The sequence below is a fragment of the Bicyclus anynana genome, chromosome 9, assembly GCF_947172395.1.
Source record: "Bicyclus anynana chromosome 9, ilBicAnyn1.1, whole genome shotgun sequence".
Lineage (NCBI taxonomy): Eukaryota > Metazoa > Arthropoda > Insecta > Lepidoptera > Nymphalidae > Bicyclus > Bicyclus anynana.
The window spans coordinates 11829940-11852803 of record NC_069091.1 but is presented as its reverse complement, the minus strand read 5'-3'; the positions used below and the strand labels follow the sequence as shown (position 1 = coordinate 11852803).

Here is a 22864-nt window from a genome sequence, read left to right as displayed (position 1 = left end):
AGGATTATGGAAGCTTACACAGCAAACGAATAATCCTATAAATTTATTGCTGTAGTAAATGTAAGTATTCAGCCGTTTGTTATTTATCTTTATGTTGCGTACTACGAACAAAATACATCGCAGAGGTTGTATAAAAAAACACACACAGAACAGAAGAGAACACAGTCAAACTTTTGAAGGCCTCCGTGGTGCAGTGGTATGCTCGGTGGATTTACAAGACGGAGGTCCTGGGTTCGATCCCCGGCTGGGCAGATTGAGATTTTCTTAATTAGTCCAGGTGTGGATGGTGGGAGACTTCGGTCGTGGCTATTTACTGCATTTATATATTAGTGTGATTTACTTTTTAACCGACTTCCAAAAAGGAGGAGGTTCTACGTTCGACTGTATGTATGTTTTTTTTTTTTTTTTTTTTTTTTATGTATGTCCAGCGATAATTCCGTCATTTGTGGACCGATTTTGAAAATTCTTTTTTTATTTTGAAGGGTTTGATTTCAGGGTGGTCCCATTTTTTTCATGTCAGGATCTGATGATGGCATCCTGCAGAAATCGAGGGGAACTTTCGAAAATTGTAGGGACGGCTAGTGCGTTTGTTAGTGTTTCCATAAGGTATTCTAAACCACTACAATTTTATGAAGGTCTGGAGTTGGTCTGATGATGGAGCCAAAACACAGACGATGGAACTCGTCAACGATTTACAGCAGGTACCTTTTGTTTGGGCTTGATTTATTTGTATTGATGAGAACTTTCCACCTAGATGGGTTGTGACTGTATTAAGGGTCTGATGATGAAGACGAAGGACAGTTAAGAGAACTCCTCAACGGTTCACAGTAGCTACCTTGTGTTTGGACTTGATAAATTTGTATTGATGAGAACTTTCCACCTAGATGGGTTGTGACTGCATAGGGGTCTGGTGATGAAGACGAAGGATAGATAAGGGAACTCCTCGACGGTTCACAGTAGCTACCTTGTGTTTGGACTTGATTTAATTTTATATTGATGAGAACTTTCCAACCATATGGATTGTGACTGCATAGGGGTCTGGTGATGAAGACGGAGGACAGTCACCTTTCACGTTTTTCTGAATATTCATATTACGTGTGGATAAAGGGGGAGTAAAATTTTGTATATGAGTTATGGTAGTATTTTTAAAATTGGGATTGTAGGACTTAGATACTTATTATAAAAAAATAACGTTTCAACTAATTGATTATTAATTTTTGTTCACACTCAGTAGGTGTACTAACACTAAAAATTAAAAAATAAAAATTTTAATGAAAAAAATTCAACCGACTTCCAACTCACAAATTAACCTTAACTAAAAAGCAAAAAATAACATCTTACCTATGTGCTACCTTTTGATCAGTTTGAAGGCGGTGCCAATCTAGTGTAATGTTTTAATTAAAGCAGTTTCTGAAAGAATCACAGAAATGTAATTTAAACGGCTTAAATTAAAACATCACTGGCTTGGCACCGCCTTCAAACTGATCAGAAGGTAGCACATAGGTAAGATGTTATTTTTTGCTTTTTAGTTAAGGTTAATTTGTGAGTTGGAAGTCGGTTGAATTTTTTTCATTAAAATTTTTATTAATTGCACTTTTCAAATTGTACCGAAGTATCAAGACAAGACGATCGCACTGATCCAAATTATCATCTTAATCAATGATCTTTTTTATACTATAGATATGTTACTTGCCTACAAAATCACCGCAAAAAGTGATTCGTATTTAGCGACACAATTTTATGTTTAAGTAGATTATAACATATTTAAGTATTATAGTTTTTACATTTCCTAAACACAAACTCGACTTTTTTTTTTTATTCTTTACAAGTAAGCCCTTGACTACAATCTTACCTGATAGTAAGTGATGATGCAGTCTAAGATGGAAGCGGGCTAACTTGTTAAGAGGAGGATGAAAATCCACACTCCTTTTCGGTTTCTACACGACATCGTACCGGAACGCTAAATTGCTTGGCGGTACGTCTTTGCCGGTAGGGTCGTAACTAGCCACGTCCAAAGCTTCCCACCAGCCAGACCTGGACCAATTAAGAAAACCTCAATCGGCCCAGCCGGGGATCGAACCCAGGACCTCCGTCTTGTAAACGCAATATTGTAGACAATATTTAGGTATTGTGTTTAAATAAATTTCGTTGTTTAATAAGCGACTAAATTAAATTAAGACAAATTATGCACATTTATCCGCCTCTGTTTTAATGCGCTAGTGCCTATTCCTAGTATAAAATATCATTGATCTTAATAAAATATTTCAAAGAAAACTAAATTCTTAAGGATTATTGTTAAAAAAAAAATACAAATAATATTATAAATGCATTTATTTATCAACAACAAACAATTAAAACATGTACAATAATTTCATTAACCTATAACATATCTATACATTTCGTATTTTACCCACCAACCAGTCATATATTTACATTGTTTATTGTACCAACGATTCGCTGCCCGCGAGTATTTTATCGAAAAGCCCGTCTGCGTTGAAGAAGCCGACAGTCAAGGAATGCGGTTTTAATCTACCGTTGTGAGCTATTTAAAAAATCTTTATATTCCTCTAGCGCGTGGAGCATGATACTGTGCTCGCCTATTGCCCTTAGTTTACTTTGTATTTGTTTACATCACGTCACGTAACGGATACGATGAACCGGTCATCCATTTAGGAGTCAAGTGAATAGGCAGATATTGTATTTTAATGTAACTACTGTATTTTTTAAAGAAGAGCTATTCGTGCTAGAGCCCTTTCGGGCAAGCACTACAAACATGTAAATAAATTGGTAATAAGGTGAATATAATTAATAAGGTGAAATATAGGTGAATAAGGTTTTGAAAATTTACATTGATTTCTCCTCGGACGGAGTCGTCCGCCAGTGATGAATATGTATGAATTCAATGGCCAATATTGTCGTTTCCTCTAAAAAGTCAAGAAATTCAAACCCATGGCCTGTTTCGGTCCGATCCCGGTATTGATTCCTCCTCCGCAGTGAAGAAATCATTGAATTGGCAAAAATACCACAACCATTTCATTTCTTTTAAACTCACTGAGTGGTTATTATCCGTCTCAATTGAAAAGTCCTGGCGCTAACGAACGTTGGTTTTATTTGTACAGTTTTCCATCGCACCTGAACAAACACACTCACAGAAATTTACATTTTTAACTGTGAATTTCACAATAAGATAACCAACAAAAGCTTTCCTTTAATACAGCTCAAATAAAATTATTATTTTTGATATTGTTTGTTGCACTTTTGTGTTGTGTATTTTTTTTTAAACTCATAAGCTATCACACTTTCAAATCAAGTGTGTTAAATGCACACTTGATTTGAAATTTTTGAAGGATCTGCAGGCTTATTCACTATCTTTGACCTAAGCTAGTTGACTTATATACGAAATTGAGATTCTATGTAATAAATGTCATCCGGTGCTTACTGGTGGATATCATACAGTATGCATAGCTTGGCAAGTTCGTTGATGACACTCTCATGATATGCGGGCGTCGGGGGGAACGGACTGTGCGGGTGTGAAGTCGAGCGCGCGGGGGCAGAGGGAAGGACTGTGCGGGTATGAAGTCGTGCGAGCGGGTCATCCCGTCCCGGCCCACGCGGACCATTGGGAGCGTTACGAACAAATTTGCCAAGCTATAGATGTCATTTTGTCAATTGATTTGATGTTAATTTTAATAGTGTAGTGTTTCACCCGCTTGTTCACTCAGACTAAACTCGGCTCTGCTTGGCGTTCGTCTTTTATACCTTTGTACTGTGCGTAGTGTGGGGGTGGTGTGGGGTATTCAACTATCTGACAGATGTCAACATAGCTACGTATTTTGTCTTTGGTATGTACTGCATCCATAGACTCTTTGTTTACTCATTAGTCTATGATTGCATTCTACATCTATTTCCCTTTTTTCTTTATTTTTTTTTTTTTTTATTTATTTATTTATATTTTTTATTTTTTCATTTTCATTCATATTAACACGTTAATTTGTCCAACCATTTATTCTCGCAGATAGTTTACAATTATTTCACTGTTAATCAATAGTTTATTTTAATAATTAAATAATAAAGATCTAATTATTTTTATATATACTACTGGTCGTTTTCAATTGAATTTTCGTTATCTTCATCATCAGTCAAAATTTCTTCTTCCTGGTTTTTATTTTGGATTCTCCATCCTCCTTCAACTTTTTTTAAATGTATAACGTTTCTACGATAACATTTGCCATTTTCACTATTTTTTACTTCTACTTCTCCTGCTCCTGCGTTACTTTTTGTGACAGTGTGAGGAATTGGTGAAAACTCCGTAGCCAATTTGTTTTCCTTGTGAAAATTTCTTATATACACTTTATCTCCTTCCCTTATAGAATGATTTCTAGCTCTTCTTTTGCGATCACTATAAGCTTTACCTTTTTCCTTTCTAACCTTGTCTGCGTCTGCTATTATTATTTTCAATGTCCAGAAATGAAGGGATTTTGTCTCTGAAAACTCTTTTGAAAAATAATTCGGCTGGTGTTCTGCCTGTAACACTATGTGGAGTACTATTGTACATCATTAGGTAATTATACAAATCTTCTTTCCAGTTATTTTTTTCTACCTGGCTTATCTTAAGGCGTTTAAGTATACTTCGATTTTGTCTCTCTACTTCTCCATTCTGCTGAGGCCAATAAGGAATGCTGTTGTGAAGTAATATACCACATTCTTTAAGGTAATTTTTAAACTCTTGACTGATAAATTGTTTTCCATTATCTACATTAATTGAAACTGGGTACCCTAGTCTTGAGAATATTTCCATTATTATCTTTATTATCTGTGTTGAACTGATATCTTTAGTTGCTTTTATTTCTTTGTAACGGCTGTAATAATCGATTATCACTAACAAGTGTTCTCCCGAAGGTAGCGGTCCCAATAGGTCCATTGCGACATCAATCCATGGCTCCAGAGGCAATTCGCGGCGCTTCATTGGAATCGGTGGGTTTGGAGCCGATACTAATGTGCAACCTTTACAATTCTTTACTATTGATTCTGCATCTTTATCGATTTTTTGCCACCAAACCTTGGTACGCAACCGTTGTTTCATGCACACGATTCCAGGGTGTCCTTCGTGGCCAGCTCTCAACACTTTTTCTCTCAAAGCAACTGGAATAACAATTCTATTTCCTCTTAGTAAAATGTTATTTTGAAAACATAATTCCGTTTCAAATATTTTATAATACATTATAGCAGGATCCCATGTATTCTCATATAGACCTCGTTTAATTTTAGCGATTTCCGGATCTTCGCTAGAAAATTTTTCAATGTCCTGTAGTGGTATTGCTATAGGTCTTATATTTTCAATAAGTTGATTAATATATTCATCCTTCTCTCCCAACACTGAATTTGGGTAGTTGTAATCACTGGCACAAAGTCTGGAAAGAGGGTCTGCTATGTTAGTCTTACCCGGTCGATAAACTATTTTGTAATTGTACGACTGCAACCGAAGAACCCATCTTTCTATACGAGCACACGGTTTAGAGCTTTTCCCAAATATTATTTCCAATGGTTTATGATCACTGATCAATTGAAACTCTTTCTTCCCATATAAATAAATATGAAAATGCTCGACTGCCCAGACAAGAGCCAATGCTTCTTTTTCAGTCTGACAATATCTCCTCTCAACTTCATTTAAGCTCTTGTTTCCATATGCTATAATCCGTGGGCCATGAGAGTTAATTTGCACAAGTACGGCCCCTAAACCAACTGGACTCGCATCAGCTAAAACTTGAGTTGCATCTTCAGGGTCGTAATAGCCTAAAGTTTTAATAGTAGTTAGTTTTTTTTTAAGTTCTGCAAAAGCATTATCAGTTTCATTTATCCAAAACTTTTTGATATTTGCATTTTTGTTCAATTTAAGCCTTAACAACTTCCGGAGTGGTTCTGTAAGAGTTGCTAGATTTGATATCCATTTACCTACAAAATTTACTAATCCCAAAAAGCTTTGCAATTCTTCTATCGTATTTGGAGCCCTGAAAGTTCGGATATTATTTATATATTTGTCAAGAGGTCTTATCCCGTCAGCTGAGAGCTCGTGTCCTAAGAATTCGATTTTATTTACATTGTAGATACATTTGTCATTATTCAGTAAAACATTGTTTTCCTTTAAGGTTTCTAATGTTTTACGCAGTCTCAAATCATGTTCCTTTTCATTTTGTCCGAAAATTATAATATCATCTATAAAATTTATAGTTCCCTCGCATTTTGTAAGAATTCGTTCCATTATCTTCTGGAATAATTCCGGGGCGCAAGATATACCAAACATTAGTCGCTTATACCTGAACAAGCCCTTATTTGTAATAAAAGTTGTGATGTATCTAGTATCCTGGTGAAGTTCAATCTGATGAAAAGCATTTTTCACATCAAGTCGAGAGAATTTCGTTGCTTTTCTAACTTTTGGAAGTAGCTGATTCATTGTAGGAAGAGGATGATTCTCTCTGATTATTGCTGTATTAGCTCGGCGCATATCAATACAAATTCGTATTTCTCCATTTTCCTTGAGAATCGGGACCATTGGAGATATCCACAGTGCAGTGGCTACGGAGTTTTCATTCTCATTAAGTACAAGCTGTGAGACAGTCACTGCAGCAGGCAAATTACGTGGGTACTTATTTACTGCGGAATATACCGACTTACAACCACCATACTGGCTGTATCACCAGCAGCAGGTGTAGCGATAGTCAGTTCCAGCCAACTAATTACCATTCATTGAGCTCCGGCGGGATACTGTCCCGGCTTACGGATTGCTTTACCCAGCGAAGGTAACTATACTAGCTATTGACTTATCACTCGCGCAGCGACAGTCAGTTCCAGCGAGCTAATTACCATTCACTGAGCACCGGCGGGATGCTATCCCGGCTTAAGGGTTGCTTTACCCAGCAAAAGTAACTATACAAGCTATTGACTTATCACTCGCGCACTCAGATTGCCCTGCCACTCAACATGTCTCTTTTATACATTTTTAAGAATATTTTTATTAAATATTTGTCATCACACATAATTTACTTCATTCGATGATTCTACTAACCATAAACGACATTAATTATGCAAAAGTACTAAAAATAATATAACATTCGACCATCTGCCTTTTATCAAAAGTGAGTACCCGCATTGTTGGATTCTTTTTACTGCTTTTAAGTATTCTCTTCCTCATCTCTGTTTTTTTAGCTTAGTCGCTGAAAACTAGACCGGCAGGCAGAAACCGGGTCCGTAGTCTAGATAGACAGTGACTTAGTTTAAGCTAAATTGCTGTAAACCAGACCGGCAGGCAAAAACCGGGTCCGTAGTCTGGTTAGCGATTTAACTATTTTCGATGAAGAAAAGTTTTAGCTTAGTCGCTGCAAACCAGACCGGCGGCCAAAAACCAGGTCCGTAGTCTGGAGCAGCGATTTTGCTAATTACCAAATAACAGAACACAACAATTTTACGGAATACGAAAACTACTTACAGTTTTTGTTTCTTTTTTTGTTTTCACCTCGTCGCCAATGTAGTGTTTCACCCGCTTGTTCACTCAGACTAAACTCGGCTCTGCTTGGCGTTCGTCTTTTATACCTTTGTACTGTGCGTAGTGTGGGGGTGGTGTGGGGTATTCAACTATCTGACAGATGTCAACATAGCTACGTATTTTGTCTTTGGTATGTACTGCATCCATAGACTCTTTGTTTACTCATTAGTCTATGATTGCATTCTACAAATAGGTTGATAATAAAGACCAAAATAGTAAATAGGCCAGCAAGACCAAACGAGCATACGAATTTTAAAAATATTTTTCTCCGTATATAAATATATATATTGATATAATAATACAGAAAATAAGTATAAATAAACATTAATCCAGGAGAAATTTCCATTACAATGAAATATTTATTTTTGTATGAAAGTGTTGGTTTTGAGGTAAAATCATTTAATATTGCCCTCTCCGATTTCAAAATTTTTCCTATTATTTAATTTATCGTATTATAATACACAAACAGGAAAACAACAACCTTTAGAAGAAAATGTAGGCATATACCTAAAATATGTTCCAATGTGGTGTTATTTACAATCGCAAATTTAAATGTAGTCTAGTACCTACCTAGAAAAGTTTTATTTCAACTTAAGTTTGCTTTTACAATTATACTGCATATACAATATCAATCAATAAATGCGACAGATATCCGTATATGTTTAAAAAAAAATAAAAAGAACGTCGACCAATGGTTTAAAACGGCCGATGTTAAAAGAAAATTCCGAGTTTTCAACCTACAGGTATAATATATGTATAGACGCTGTAAACACCTAATTAAAATTTGAGAACATAAATCATGAAATTCAATTGAATATTAAAACTTTATCACCATATACATGAGTGAAGCTAATATAAATTAAAGCCCTTTTGCAAAGTCATGAACCTATATAGCAAGATATATTACAGCTAGTCATTTGTTTAGTAATCGTTAGCTTCTTTATTTGTCTATCTATTTTATTTCTATCTATGTTAGGCCACCAAGTTTCCAACGTAGGTACAATATGTAATTAGATTACAATATTAATAGTTTTTTTTACTATAAAAATATGTTAACTCTTCAATCAATGAATACATTCAAAGGAGATGGTCCATAATTGTATATAGCCTAGGGATAATCGTTGTAGTGAATAAATCTATACTAATATTATAAAGCTGAAGAGTTTGTTTGTTTGTTTGTTTGATTGAACGCGCTAATCTCAGGAACTACTGGTCCGATTTTAAAAATTCTTTCAGTGTTAGATAGCCTATTTATCGAGGAAGGCTAAAGGCTATATATTATCCCCGTATTCTTACGTTAACGGGAACCACGCGGGTGAAACCGCGCGGCGTCAGCTAGTAATGTAATAAAAACCGGTAAAATGCGTGCTAAAAATGGAAAATAAAAGTCGTAAGCCATTGAAATTTTGATTGATCACGAATTTCTGAATTAACTTGTATTTTAGTCAAATTAATATTAACTCTCCAAGATATACAATAGGTACAAAGAGCGTAATTAAAGTGGATTGATGTCCTATTTACTGTGAACTATTAAAAGGGCGCCATCTTGTATTATCTCGAAAACTTATTTTTATTTTTGGAAAGTTACTTCGTTCGATTTTTCCACTTATTTATTTTAAATAATACCCCTGTTTAAACGGCATTTTTTTCATTTTTTAACGGTATAGTATACTTAGTTAGTTCCTTATTTGACCATCTCCTTTGAACAAAAAACTTTTCTCTCCTCAAGATGGAAAAGCTTAGCAACCATAGAGATCAATTATAATATTAGTTCCTTACACATGAAAATGGCGTTTTACATGGAAAAAATCTAAAGCAGAAAAAGAATACAAAATAGCTGTTATTTGATATAAGCACAGGTAGTATGTAGATTTATTTATTGAAAATTTATAGTTTGCAGATTTATTTATTGAAAATTTTGTATGAGAATTAATAAAACATTTGAAGGGAGTTTAGATTGCCTAATTTTTTCACTTCTCCGATTTGTTTCCAGTGAATTAAAACTGTTTCATCAATCACAACGAAGCCCGCCGCTCACTGACGTGATTTGAGATGGATTCGCTTTTAATTCTTCGTTATCTTCGTTCTATTCACATTTTTTCTGAAGGTGAACGTTTTCAAAACGAAATCGTTGGAATGAAAAACATATCATGTATTTTTTCAGCGATGTGGTGTTGGTAAATATATTTATAGACTGTTGTAAACAATATCTCCTCTTTAAATTTGATATACATATGTATGTATAACCATGAAATGAAAATTATTAATATTTTAGAATTTAAACTATCGTGATTGTTATTCATATTAAATGTTTGTTTCACGCCGCGTTGCTAGAACTAGCTCATGACCAAGGGTCCCATATGAAACTAGTCGGTTAAACTCTGACGTTGTGTCTCGTTAGTTTTAGCCGTGCTAAAGTGCACATATTGATACATGCCCAATTTTCCCATTCAACAAAACGCCGCTTTCCTAATGTAAAGACCTAATACATCTTAGATTTGCGTAAATTTCATTTCATCTTACTTAAACAAGATAAAAATTACTCGTACATTAACATTCATCATTTGATTTTAAAGACCATTGTCTTAAAATTAGTTCAATGTAACATTTCCTCATCGCCTGGTTATTAATTACCAAAATATTCGGTTATAAATTGCAAAAAACAACGTCTATCAAAATAAAAAAGCGCTATAAATGTTAATTTCAGTTCAGGTAATCGGTGATTTGTTTGCAATAACAACAGATCCATTAACTGGTAGGTACCTACATTTTGGTGAGGGTTCGAGGAAATGTTTGCAGTCGACATTTTAGAGAGAACATTTTTTAAAAGAGGTTTTTAGTATCTAGTTACTTACAGTACGTATTCTTATTATAACACATACTTATGCTTAGGCACATACTTATAGGTACATGGTATTTGTAAAAACATCTTTTGGAGAGGCAAGGAAAAGGATTTATTTACTAATTCTAATTTTAAACTTGACTTGAAAACGGACGTAGACTGGACTGATTTGACTTTACTCAACCTGACATAACAAAGTCTGACCAGAAGTATAAAAAAAAGATTCAGAGTGCTTACACAGAACTTAGAAAACGTTAAATCTAAAGGTATTGTTACACATGCTCTAAAATAGCATGAAAACACGTGCTATTAAGTATGCTCCATATGAGCATGCTTATCATCAGTTTACATTTGCTAGCAATAAGCATGCTATTTTTAAGTATGCTCCTGATTAAGCATGCTCAAAGCAAACATTCCAATTACACATGCTAATCGAATGTATCTAACGCTCTCTGTCTATAGTATCGTGTTAGACAGCGAGAGATGAAGGTGAAGAGAATACAGAATAGGAATGCTGATCGACCAGCATACTCAATAAGCACGCAGCAAGTAGCATGCTCATAAATCGCATGACTGTTGATTCTTGCGCATTCATTAGCAATGTTGCGATTCAGATGCTAATAAGTGGTCAATAGTAGCATGCTTTCGTGCTTGAAATGAGCATATGTAACAGTAGCTTTGCGCTTTGCCACCCCTGATGTTGGTCATTAGTAAGCTGATTAAGTTCAAAAATTCACAGAGTTACGGTGGTCTGTGATAAAATTAGTTCCTCTTCTTTCCGCAATATGACGTCATTTTAATTTTCTGGTCAAACTATACAAAAAGTACAAGCTCAAGAAAATACTCGTACACATAAAGTTCTTTCTACACGTAACTCTTCTGATCACTCCGACACGTTCGATCGATTACACACCAAGCACTTATGCCGTTACATAGTCAGCTCTGTTTAGAGTACCACTCAGGGTACTCTAAACAGACGTGTCTCAAGTAATTCCGCCTATATTACAATTTACTTGATACAAAAAGGTTGCCAATTCTTCTCCACTCAGCTCCTGGTCTACTTCGTGTAAACTGGAGTTTGAGATGCTTCGCGGCGAAGTGAACGAATCTGATCCTTCAACAAGGCGTTGCTGCCAGAGCCAGGTCGCGCCTGGCACCTCGTTCACGACTGATAGATCTCTTCGGTGGTAGGACTGCAAAAGAAAAAACATTGAATCCTTATTGTTGTTACTTATTAGACTCTTTAAAACTCACAATCATCCACCTTTAAAAAAGAAGAATATACCGTCTCTTATATATGACCTTATGACCTATTCTCTTTCCTTTTCCCCACCAATTAGTCAGAAAAATTGCGTCAGGTACTTCAAAAGTTCGACGGGCAAGGATTGAACCCATGATCTCGGTGTTAAGTCCGATCGCTTAACCGTGGAGCTATTAATCATTAGGTGCCTTCTTCCAGCTGAAGTTTTTGCCGCTTCTAAAGTTTCAGCTACAGGGGCTGATCTATAACAATGCGATTTGACGGATTTATGGTCATAATATTTGACTCTATAACGATGTACCTACTATCCGGTAGCTTAAATAATGACAGGGACCAGAGCTTTTGACATGGTCTCCGAGACAAGGAGGCGTAGCATCTGGGTTGCTACTAAGAATTTCTTGAAATAAGAACTTATTACTCGTACTGTTAGAAATGTGTAAACAATGCCTTACTCTGTCTACACATTACTCTGTGCAATTGCTATTGATCTCTTTCACTTTGCCTGCGTACTCATAGCGACACACAGCCTTCTATAAGTTGAATATTAGTTCCTTTCTTTTGTACTCGTGCTCCCAGCTATATTGAATATAAGTCTATGCTTGTATTGAGTTTCATTTATTACCATAACCTATCACGTACTTCATATTTTCCGACCGACTTAGCCCAACCCTAAAAGAAGATTAGATATACGAAACTATTACTCAGGATCCAAAGACGCATAGGCTAAGTGCTAGACTAACAAGGCTACATTACGGGGTAGTAGACAGGAAAAGCTCTCGGCAGCTTAATGGTTCAAGTGAAATCGGAGAATACCGTTGCGTTATTCCCTTTCAATAGCGCAAATAACCTGCGTGGGTGCTCCCTACAACCCCCGCAGTGTGGGTGGGTGCAGCAACTTACAGTGCCATGGCTCAGGCACTAAAGATATATATCTTACCGGCAAAGACGTACTGCCAAGCGATTTAGCGTTCCAGTACGATGTCGTGTAGAAGCCGAAAGGGGTGTGGATTTCAGTCCTCCTAACCGTTAGTCCGATTTCATCTTAGATTGCATCATCACTTACCATCAGGTGATATTGTAGTCGAGAGCTAACTTGTAAAGAATAAAAAAATTTTAATTGGTCACAGATTTATGGTCAGGACAGGTGAGTTATTTATTTATTTTTCATACTATACCTATTTATATTCTAAGCCAAGTTACATATGTTTTTTGTGGCCAAGTAAAGATACCGCCTACGATTGAACACCTTAACCTAGAAGGCGCATATTCAATATTGACGTGGTAAAAAAAAATACAACCGACTTCAAAATCTAAAAAGTATCCATTAAACTAATAAAAAGCGAAAAATAACATCATAATATTATTATGTTCTACCTGCTGTTCTCCCTAACCTCCACGCATTCGAAATAAAGGGCTTTGACAGACAGACAGGCGGGCACCAAGGTGACCTTATACAGGTTCAGTTTTTTCCGTTTGAGATTCGGAACCCTAAAATGGAAACTGCAAGCCATCAGCCATGAAAGATCAAAACGTGGACGTATCCAAGTGACATCAACAACTTTATGATACATGGTAAAGGGAGTAGATTGAAACACAAACACTCTATGAAATAAATCTTGTAGACAACAGACTGGCAACTTTATGGCATCTCGAGACAAGTTACGACTTCCTTTTTTCTTTCCCGTACTTGCCGGGATCATTAATCATAATCAGAAACATAGCTAGGTACCTAATGTTTTATTACTTGATAATAAATCAAATATTTTTACCGCAACTGTTTAGTTTATTAATTCATTTTAGATAATTAGTAATTAAATATGTGGTTATAAGTGTCTAGGTACAGTCTTGGTATTAGAGAAATATACATAATTATTATGTAGGTAACCTCAAATAAAGCATATCTACTTTATTTGAGGTTACCAACCTCAAATAAAGCCTCAACCAAAGTAACCTTAAAAAAGTATATCTACTTTCTTTTAGGTTACCAACATAACTGAATAATATTATAATGTAGTGCGTTCTTAGAATCTAAAAGCAATTAGGCTAATTATATATTTTATCTGAATGATAAAGCTACGAGTTTAATAGGATAATGTTACAATAATGAATAATCGTTCAAATATAGAAATAATGACTAATGTTTTTATAAGTCTTGAGGAATGTTTATGAATACGGATTATAAATAATGTAACAATAGTATACATAGGTTATAACAATAACGCCCTCGACTTTGACTGCGTTTCTTCAGAAGGAAGGATATTTTGCTTAACCTAAACAACGCTCCAGGCTTAGATTAAATTATAAGCAAACCACAATTCCCTACAAAAGTATGACCACAAAACCATAACTAAATGCTCCACAGCTCTCCCAGAGCTAACAAAAATTCTGACCTTACTTTGTGGTCAGGCGACACAGAAGGCGAGGATACCCTTCTATTCTTATACTCACAAGTCAAATGACTTGACTTTTCATAACTAAATAGTAATTCTAAGTATCTTTTTTATACCACCTATGTCAAATGATGCATATAAGATTCCGACGAATTGATAACCTCCTCCTTTTTTTTGAAGTCGGTTAAAAAAGTGAGCCCAAAACTGTTGAGTAGCGAACAAGCAGCAGCCGAAGATACCCTTACACTTGCAAGTGACATGCCTTGACTCATCACCCGTGTAATGGCTGACTAATGCCGTTTTCTAAAAAATATGACCATACCTATAACCGTAACTACCGACTCCATTGTCCCAAAGCTAAGATGTATGTGTTTCCCTGACCTAATCTGCGCTCGAGGCAATGCGTCGCCCAGTTGATACGAGACAGTGGACAGGCGACACAGCAGTCGAGGATACCTTTCTGCTCTTCTTATACTCTTAAGTTACGGGCCGATGGCAAGTGCTTATGATATTTAAAATCTAAAGACCATATCCAAAATGCCCTGGAAAAAGGTAAGCCCAAAACCTTAACCATAGTCTCCACCTTTCTCCCAAAGCTAAGATGTATGTGTTTGCCTGACCTAACCTAACCTGCGCTCGAGGTGGTGCATCCCCTACTTGAGACGAGACAGTGGATAGACGACACAGCAGTCGAGGATACCTTTCTATTCTTCTTATGGCAGTTACAGGCCTGTGCAATTGATGCTTGATGGTGAGTGCTTAGGATATTTAAAATCTAATGACCATTTCCATCATTCCCTGGAAAATGGAATACCCAAGCCTTTAACCAGAATCTCCACCTTTCTCTCAAAGCTAAGATGTATGTGTTTGCCTGACCTTATCTGCGCTCGAGGCAATGCGTCGCCTAGTTAAGACGAGACAGTGGACAGGCGACACAGCAGTCGAGGATACCTTTCTGCTCTTCTTATACTCTTAAGTTAAGGGCCGATGGCAAGTGCTTATGATATTTAAAATCTAAAGACTATATCCACAATTCCCTGGAAAAAGGTAAGCCCAAAACCTTAACCATAGTCTCCACCTTTCTCCCAAAGCTAAGATGTATGTGTTTGCCTGACCTAACCTAACCTGCGCTCGAGGTGGTGCATCCCCTACTTGAGACGAGACAGTGGATAGACGACACAGCAGTCGAGGATACCTTTCTATTCTTCTTATGGCAGTTACAGGCCTGTGCAATTGATGCTTGATGGTGAGTGCTTAGGATATTTAAAATCTAATGACCATTTCCATCATTCCCTGGAAAATGGAATACCCAAGCCTTTAACCAGAATCTCCACCTTTCTCTCAAAGCTAAGATGTATGTGTTTGCCTGACCTTATCTGCGCTCGAGGCAATGCGTCGCCTAGTTAAGACGAGACAGTGGACAGGCGACACAGCAGTCGAGGATACCTTTCTGCTCTTCTTATACTCTTAAGTTAAGGGCCGATGGCAAGTGCTTATGATATTTAAAATCTAAAGACTATATCCACAATTCCCTGGAAAAAGGTAAGCCCAAAACCTTAACCATAGTCTCCACCTTTCTCCCAAAGCTAAGATGTATGTGCTTGCCTGACCTAATCTGCGCTCGAGGCAATGCGTCGCCCAGCTGAGACGAGGCAGTGGATAGGCGAAACAGCAGTCGAGGATACCTTTCTACTCATCTTATACTCTTAAGTTACAGGCCGTGGCAAGTGCTTATGATATTTAAAATCTAAAGACCATATCCACAATGCCCTGGAAAAGGGTAAGCCCAAAACCTAAACCATAGTCTCCACCTTTCTCCCAAAGCTAAGATGTATGTGCTTGCCTGACCTAACCTGCGCTCGAGGCGGCGCGTCGCCTACTTGAAACGAGGCAGTGGATAGACGACACAGCAGTCGAGGATACCTTTTTATTCTTCTTATGGCGGTTACTGGCCTGTGCAATTGATGCTTGATGGCGAGTGCTTATGATATTTAAAATCTAAAGACCAATTCCTGGAAAAAGGAATACAAGCCCTTAACCAGTATCTCCACCTTTCTCCCAAAGCTAAGATGTATGTGTTTGCCTGACCTAACCTGCGCTCGAGGCGGCGCGTCGCCCACTTGAAACGAGGCAGTAGATAGATAACACAGCAGTCGAGGATACCTTTCTAATCTTCTTATGACAATTACTGCAGGCCTGTGCAATTGATGCTTGATGGCGAGTGCTTATGATATTTAAAATCTTTAGACCATACCCACCTTTCCCTGGAAAAAGATAAGCCCAAGCCCTTAACCAGAATCTCCACCTTTCTCCCAAAGCTAAGATGTATCTGTTTGCCTGATCTAACCTGCGCTCGAGGCGGCGCGTCGCCCACTTGAAACGAGGCAGTGGATAGACGACACAGCAGTCGAGGATACCTTTCTATTCTTCTTATGACAATTACAGGCCTGTGCAATTGATGCTTGATGGCAAGACGTGCTTATGATATTTAAAATATAAAGACCAATTCCTGGAAAAAGGAATAGCAAGCCCTTAACCAGTATCTCCACCTTTCTCCCAAAGCTAAGATGTATGTGTTTGCCTGACCTAACCTGCGCTCGAGGCGGCGCGTCGCCCAGTTGAGACGAGGCAGTGGACAGGCGACACAGCAATCGAGGGTACCGCTGCCTCTGCGTAGCTCTCGACGCAGCACGTTGCCTCTTGGAGGCCAGCAACGCGCTGTAGGTCCGCTCTAGCCGGGGATCGTCTCTGCTGCACCACATTGACAGCGTCAACTGTGTACAGAAATAACAATAGGTGAAAACATTATTATATAGGTAACAGGTTTTTATATAATACTCGCACGCAATGAACTGATTTCAGTTTTTTACAAATCCCGCGGGAACTACGAATTTTCCGGTATGAAAAGTAGCCAATGTGTTAATGCAGAGTAAAGCCTATTTTCGTTCCAAATTTTAGCCAAATCGCTTTATTATTCGCTGCGCAAAGAAGAAACAGACATACCTACATACTTTCACACGAATTCGGTTCGAATCCGGTCCGGATCATCCACCTCCAACTTTTCAGTTATATGCATTTTGTGACATTAAATATCACGTGTTTCAAACAGTGCAGGAAAAACGCTGTAAAGAAACCTTCATGACTGAGAATTTTCTTTTTTCACTTCGTATGTAAAGTCTGCCAATCCATATTGGGCCGTGTAGTTCACTATTAGGCTAACCCCACGCTTTCTGAGAGAAGACTAATAGGTTAAAAATACAATTGGCATATTTTTATACTAGTAGACATTCCTCCTCCCGAAGGAACACAATTTTTTTAGTTAAGGCTTTGGCTGACTACAATAAAACGAAGAAAATGTTAAAATCAATTGTTTTGACGTATGTACCTAAATGTCTATACATGTAGGTAGGTCTATACATGAAGGTAGATTCTAATTCAAAATTCATTAATTTTAATTAGGCTTAGTTTATAAGCACTTTTGCAACGTCATGTACCTACTTGTATGTCCGTTTTTTTAAAGGAATATTTGCTATATCTTTTTATTTTTTTTTGTAAATATTCCCATTCCTCTCCAACTAGTCGGGAAAGACTGTGCTAGGAGTGGGTACGACAATAGACCAACGGGGCGCGGATCGAACCACCACCCCTCGGTGACGAGTCCGACCGCTTACTGTGCTACCAGCGTTTCGGAAGCCATAATGTTGTTATCTTCTTGTAATATACCTACGTACCCATCCATATCCAAAGGTAAAGGATCCAGTATACAATATAAAATTTAATATTATTAGGTATTTTAATTAAAGTCAATTTGTGAAGTTAAAGATGTTTATAAAGTTTCCATTTTACGTGTGCAATTTTAGGTAGGTAGGTGTACCATGGATAATTACTTTTATAATTAACCTTACTTAATTATGTTTTGTTTTGTTACTTAGTTATATCTGTAAGATCTTTCAATTTTTTTCTATAACTACGCTCAAGACTTCAATCTCGTGGATTAAGGTTTTTATTTATTTATCTCTTTTATTTTAACTCAGACTTTTCAGATAAATATTATCTCCATCTGCGGGATTTATCTGTCTGTCAAAGAGCAATAAGACTTTTTAAGCTGTTGAAGTTAATAGGTATCAAAGAAATACCTAAACAAACATGAACAGAAAAATTTAATATAATTCACAGTATTTCATAATAATGAAATTTGAATTTAATTGCCTGCCTATTCTGTTAATTATGATCTATGTTATACTAAAGCCATACTCGATGTGCACTGTTTACCAACAAACAAATTAGAAATAAAGGTATAAAAGTCTTGTCATTTCATAACTTACTAGTAGACGCCGCGCGGTTTCACCCGCGTGGTTCCCATTCCCGTAGAAATACGGGGATAAACTAGCGTACAGTTTTAAAAAAAGTTCAAACTGTAACTCTAAAAATTAACGATTTTCCATACAAACTTTCAACCCCTATTTCACCCCCTACTATTTTTATTTTAGTTTTTGTTCATAAATCATGAAAAAAATACGAAATATAATGCAATTCAAGAAATTCTTAAATTCAATTTCTAACGTGGTGAAATAGGGGTTGAAAGTTTACATTGATTTCCACGCGGACGAAGTCGTGGGCGTCCGCTAGTTTAATTATACCAACAAAAATGACAAGAATAAACGGCAACTCACAATTGTCTCCCACACTAACTAAAAGAAACGCTAAATGCCAAAGAAAAACTCGCCAGCCGTAAAATTATGAGTCAACATGAATTGCCTAATTTCGTAAACAAAACGGCCAACTTCAGCCACAGTTTAGGCTACGGACAATTTATATTTGGACCACTTGAACGAAATCAGGGCGTTGTTACGGAAAATATTTCAGATTTATAGGCGACCTTTCTAGTGGCTATAGGGATGTAAGTGCCTCCGCTAACCATATAACACTGCCTACTTGTTATGAATTTTCTGTACGGCCATAACAAAATTGGTTTGTTTCCTCTTTGTACTAAAACGGTATTTTTTTTTTCCTTTGAACATTTCGACGGTCTCCATGGCGCAGTGGTATTTTTTTTTTAAGAGAATATTTGCTATATTTTTTATAATATAACCAATATTTCCATTCTCCTCCAACTAGTCGGAAAAGACTGTGCTAGGAGTGGGTACGACAATAGACCAACGGGGTGAGGATTTACCCAACACCCCTTGGTGATGAGTCCAACCGCTCTTACCGTTGAGCTATTGAGGCTTTAATTATTTAGTGATATATAAGAATAAGAATACATCAATCGTCGTCATTTAAATCCACCGCGCGGATTTAAAAGACGACGATTGAGGTATTCTTAATTGGCCCAGATCTGGCTGGTGGGAGGCTTCGGTCGTAGCTAGTTACAACCCTACCGGCAAAGACGAACCGCCGAGCGATTTAGCGTTTCGGTACAATGTCGTGTAGAAACCGCATGGAGTGAGAATTTTCATCCCCTTACTATACGCTAGTTAATCCTACATATACATACAATATTTACATCTGATAGTATCAGCGCTATACTTGATCAATATTGTAATTAGATGGTAGACCTGTAGAAGGAAGTCAACGGTATTGTGTTACTTTGTATTTTGCCATCCTTGACGTAAAGCGTAGAACATAGTCCACATGGACATAAATCGTTAGATGAGCCCCTCCATACTAAAGAACGCACAATTTTATGTCATTACCCAAAGACGTGCACGCACATCTTATCTTAGTACGTAACAAGCGCATGCTGTGAGTGGACGTGGACTTAAAAAAATATTTACTGTTTTTTTTTTTATTTTAATCCCTTAATTATGCCTTCGTGTTCATTTTGGAAGTGTAAAAACACTATATGAATAAAGAGAAATGTGTTACGAGTGATGACGTACTCAATGTGTGAAACCCTTGACAATTCCGCGACGCTTTGAGGCCCATCTAACGATCTACGATCGTTGCTAGTCCAGACATACCACGATATTCCGATAATTAGCCCGTGTGATTTAGTCTTCCTCCGATAATCAGAAGTGGAATTTAGTGGAAGGCTTCGGCCGTGGCTAGTTACCACCCTACCGGAAAAGACGAGCGATCCAAGCGATCGACCAAGCGATCTAGCGTTCCGGTACGATGTCATGAAGAAATCGAAAGAGGATTTTTATTCCCATACTAACAAGTTAGCGCGCTTCCATCTTATTACATTATCACTTACCATCAGGTGAGATTATCTTAAAGGGCTATTTTGTAAAGAATAAAAAAAAAAGAAAAAAAAGGGATAATAATGATGATAAGGTTAAATAAACTATTTTAGGAATATAAAGTAATATCTAACAACACTCACTGAAAGCACGCAACAGTCGCTATATGCGGACAATACGATACGAATAATAATACGAAATGAATACTAAAATGACAGTCCAAAGTCAGAATCCACCCGTTTCACCAAAAATAGTCCAGATTTACGAGCAACCTTTGCCTTTGCTAGGCAATCGAGGGGTGGTAAGTACCTTGGCTACCGTCTAAATGGCGCCCATATAATAATGAAATTCCCCAACCCAGTTTGGGTAAATTAGTAATACCTACCCCAAAATAGAACCCCATTTTGACGGCGTATTAGACTTATCTTTAATTTAAAAAGTTAACTTAAATTATGTATACTTACTTACTTATTTAAAAATTATGTATACTTACTTGTACCGAAAATCAAAATATGGTTGATTTTAACTTATTTAGATGTTACGATTAATATACATACGTATTTTTGTTCATTCGTTTCGTAATATTAATAGTGAAAATTAGCTTACAATTTGATAAATAATTAATTAATTAAACTTTTAATTAAGTCAACTAATTAATAATTAAACTCAACCAATTAATTATTATCTAATAAAATATTTATCTAGGGTACCTACTTTGCAAGCAAACTTGACGATTAAATTTTCTCTAGGTAGGGTCAGGCACTGACGATCAAGTTATAAGGGGTGTAAGTAAGTTTGGACAACAAGGAATTGCGGGGAAGGAAAGTTTGGTAAGACTGGTAGAGGTATTGGGTTAAAAGTGGACAGTTTACAGGAGTTGAGAAAGTACACAAGGTTCATGAAAGGAAAATACAACAGTGTATGGGACGGCCTCCGTAGTGCTATGCGCGATGGATTTTCAAGACGGAGGTCCTGGGTTCGATGTCCGGCTGGGCTGATTGAGGTTTGAATTGATCCAGGTCTGGCTGGTGGAAACTTCGGCCGTGGCTAGTTACAGAGCGAGTTAAAAGAGATTGTACAAAGGCGAGATTGTAGTCAAGAGCTAACTTGTAAAGAATAACAAAAAAATGTTTGGTTTAAGCTGAAATCCCAAAGTTTCTACAACATTAGCATTGTATCCCAATACCCAGGGAACATTTTGACCTGAAGTTTACTTTCAAACTAACTTTCCCTTTGTTAAAAAATTTATATTACCCCTAAAGCTATCATAATGAAGATTTTTTGTAAGGCAAAATTTTGGACGTCACATATGATAGCTTCTCACAGATAGCTTCATCATATGTTCAATTATATTGCTTTCATTTATTTGCTGAGAACACATAGGTCAACAAATGTAATCAGGTTAATTGTAACTTTCTGGCATTGGGTATCTATACTAATATTATAAAGAGGTAAAATATGTGTTGTCGGGGGTAATCTCTGGATCTACTGAACCAATTCTTTTACCATTAGAATGCCACGTTATTTGTGAGTGTCATACGCTACATTTTATCCCTGTAGTCTTACGCGACTGAGAACTACGCAGGTGAACTGCGTCGGCTAGTATCTAATATATTTATAACTAGAGGACGCCCGCGACTTCGTCCGCCCTTAGACCTCTTTAATCCAGCCCTTACAGTAGTATCGCTGTAAAAATGGAGTAAGTTCTCCCGTTTTCCCAATATTTGCCTTCACTGCTCTACTCCTAATGATTGTAGCGTGATGAAAAGTATACTATAAACTGCCCACGAGTAAATGAGATGAAGAATAATTGTACCAAGTTTCGTTAAAATCCGTCGAGTAGTTTTTGTTTCTATAACGAACATACAGACAGACAAACAAAAATTTTACTGACTGCATTTTTGGCATAAGTATCGATCACTAATCACTCCCTGATGGTTATTTTGGATATATATTTCAGATACAGAATTGACCTCTCTACAGATTTATTATAAGTATAGATAACTTGGTACTTTACTATAACCATCTTTTCTTTGTAGGTTACTTCGTCAGTAGGTATCTAGATCCGGTTCATTAATACCATAAAATAGATAACAATACTAGTTAATCGTTCTATGTTATAAAATTGTGTTAACTAGGGGTCACTTAACTGTTGCAATACATACACATTTCGTAATGTGTAGCGAACCGGCTGCTTGCCGTAGAGGCTCCGTAGAAAAAAAATCATCATTCATCACGTTAATTGAATAGAGCCAAGCTCTTATAGCCAAGTGGCACGTCGATTCTCTTTCTACGATCGCTACGAAAACTAGAAAAATCTATGGGAATGATATTTGCTATCGACAGATCACGTGATCAAGATCTGTCATTCCCATACATTTTTCTAGTTTTCGTAGCGATCGTAGAAAGAGAATTGTCGTACCACTTAGCTACAGGGGCTGAATAGAATATTAAGAACAACTGCTAATGCGCCTTGGTACTCACGCAACACTTAAATAGACCAATACTTGGAAATACCAACTGTAATGTTTGTGTACTCTCTGATGATGATCAGTTAATCTCTCGGTTAATTACTTCCTCTGGGTTGAACACTGAATCTACTTACTTAATCAATCGTAACACGCACTACTGCTCAAGTGCAACTGC

At 36.9% G+C, this 22864-nt stretch overlaps 1 protein-coding gene across 2 annotated transcripts in view; it reads right to left on the bottom strand.

Moving 5' to 3' along the window:
* Nucleotides 1–2313: 2313 nt before the first annotated feature.
* Nucleotides 2314–22864, bottom strand: part of LOC112043940 (pyrokinin-1 receptor) — a 79236-nt gene continuing 58685 nt past the window's right edge. The window contains exons 5-6 of one of the 2 annotated variants that reach the window (XM_052883439.1): nt 16625–16807; nt 2314–11575 (exon numbers count right to left, since the gene is read on the bottom strand). In XM_052883439.1, coding sequence (XP_052739399.1) covers nt 11366–11575; nt 16625–16807 — 393 coding nt within the window. In that variant the 3' untranslated portion in view covers nt 2314–11365. Of the gene's footprint in view, nt 11576–16619; nt 16808–22864 lie in introns of both variants that reach the window. The other variant, XM_052883441.1, reaches the window with a different exon arrangement.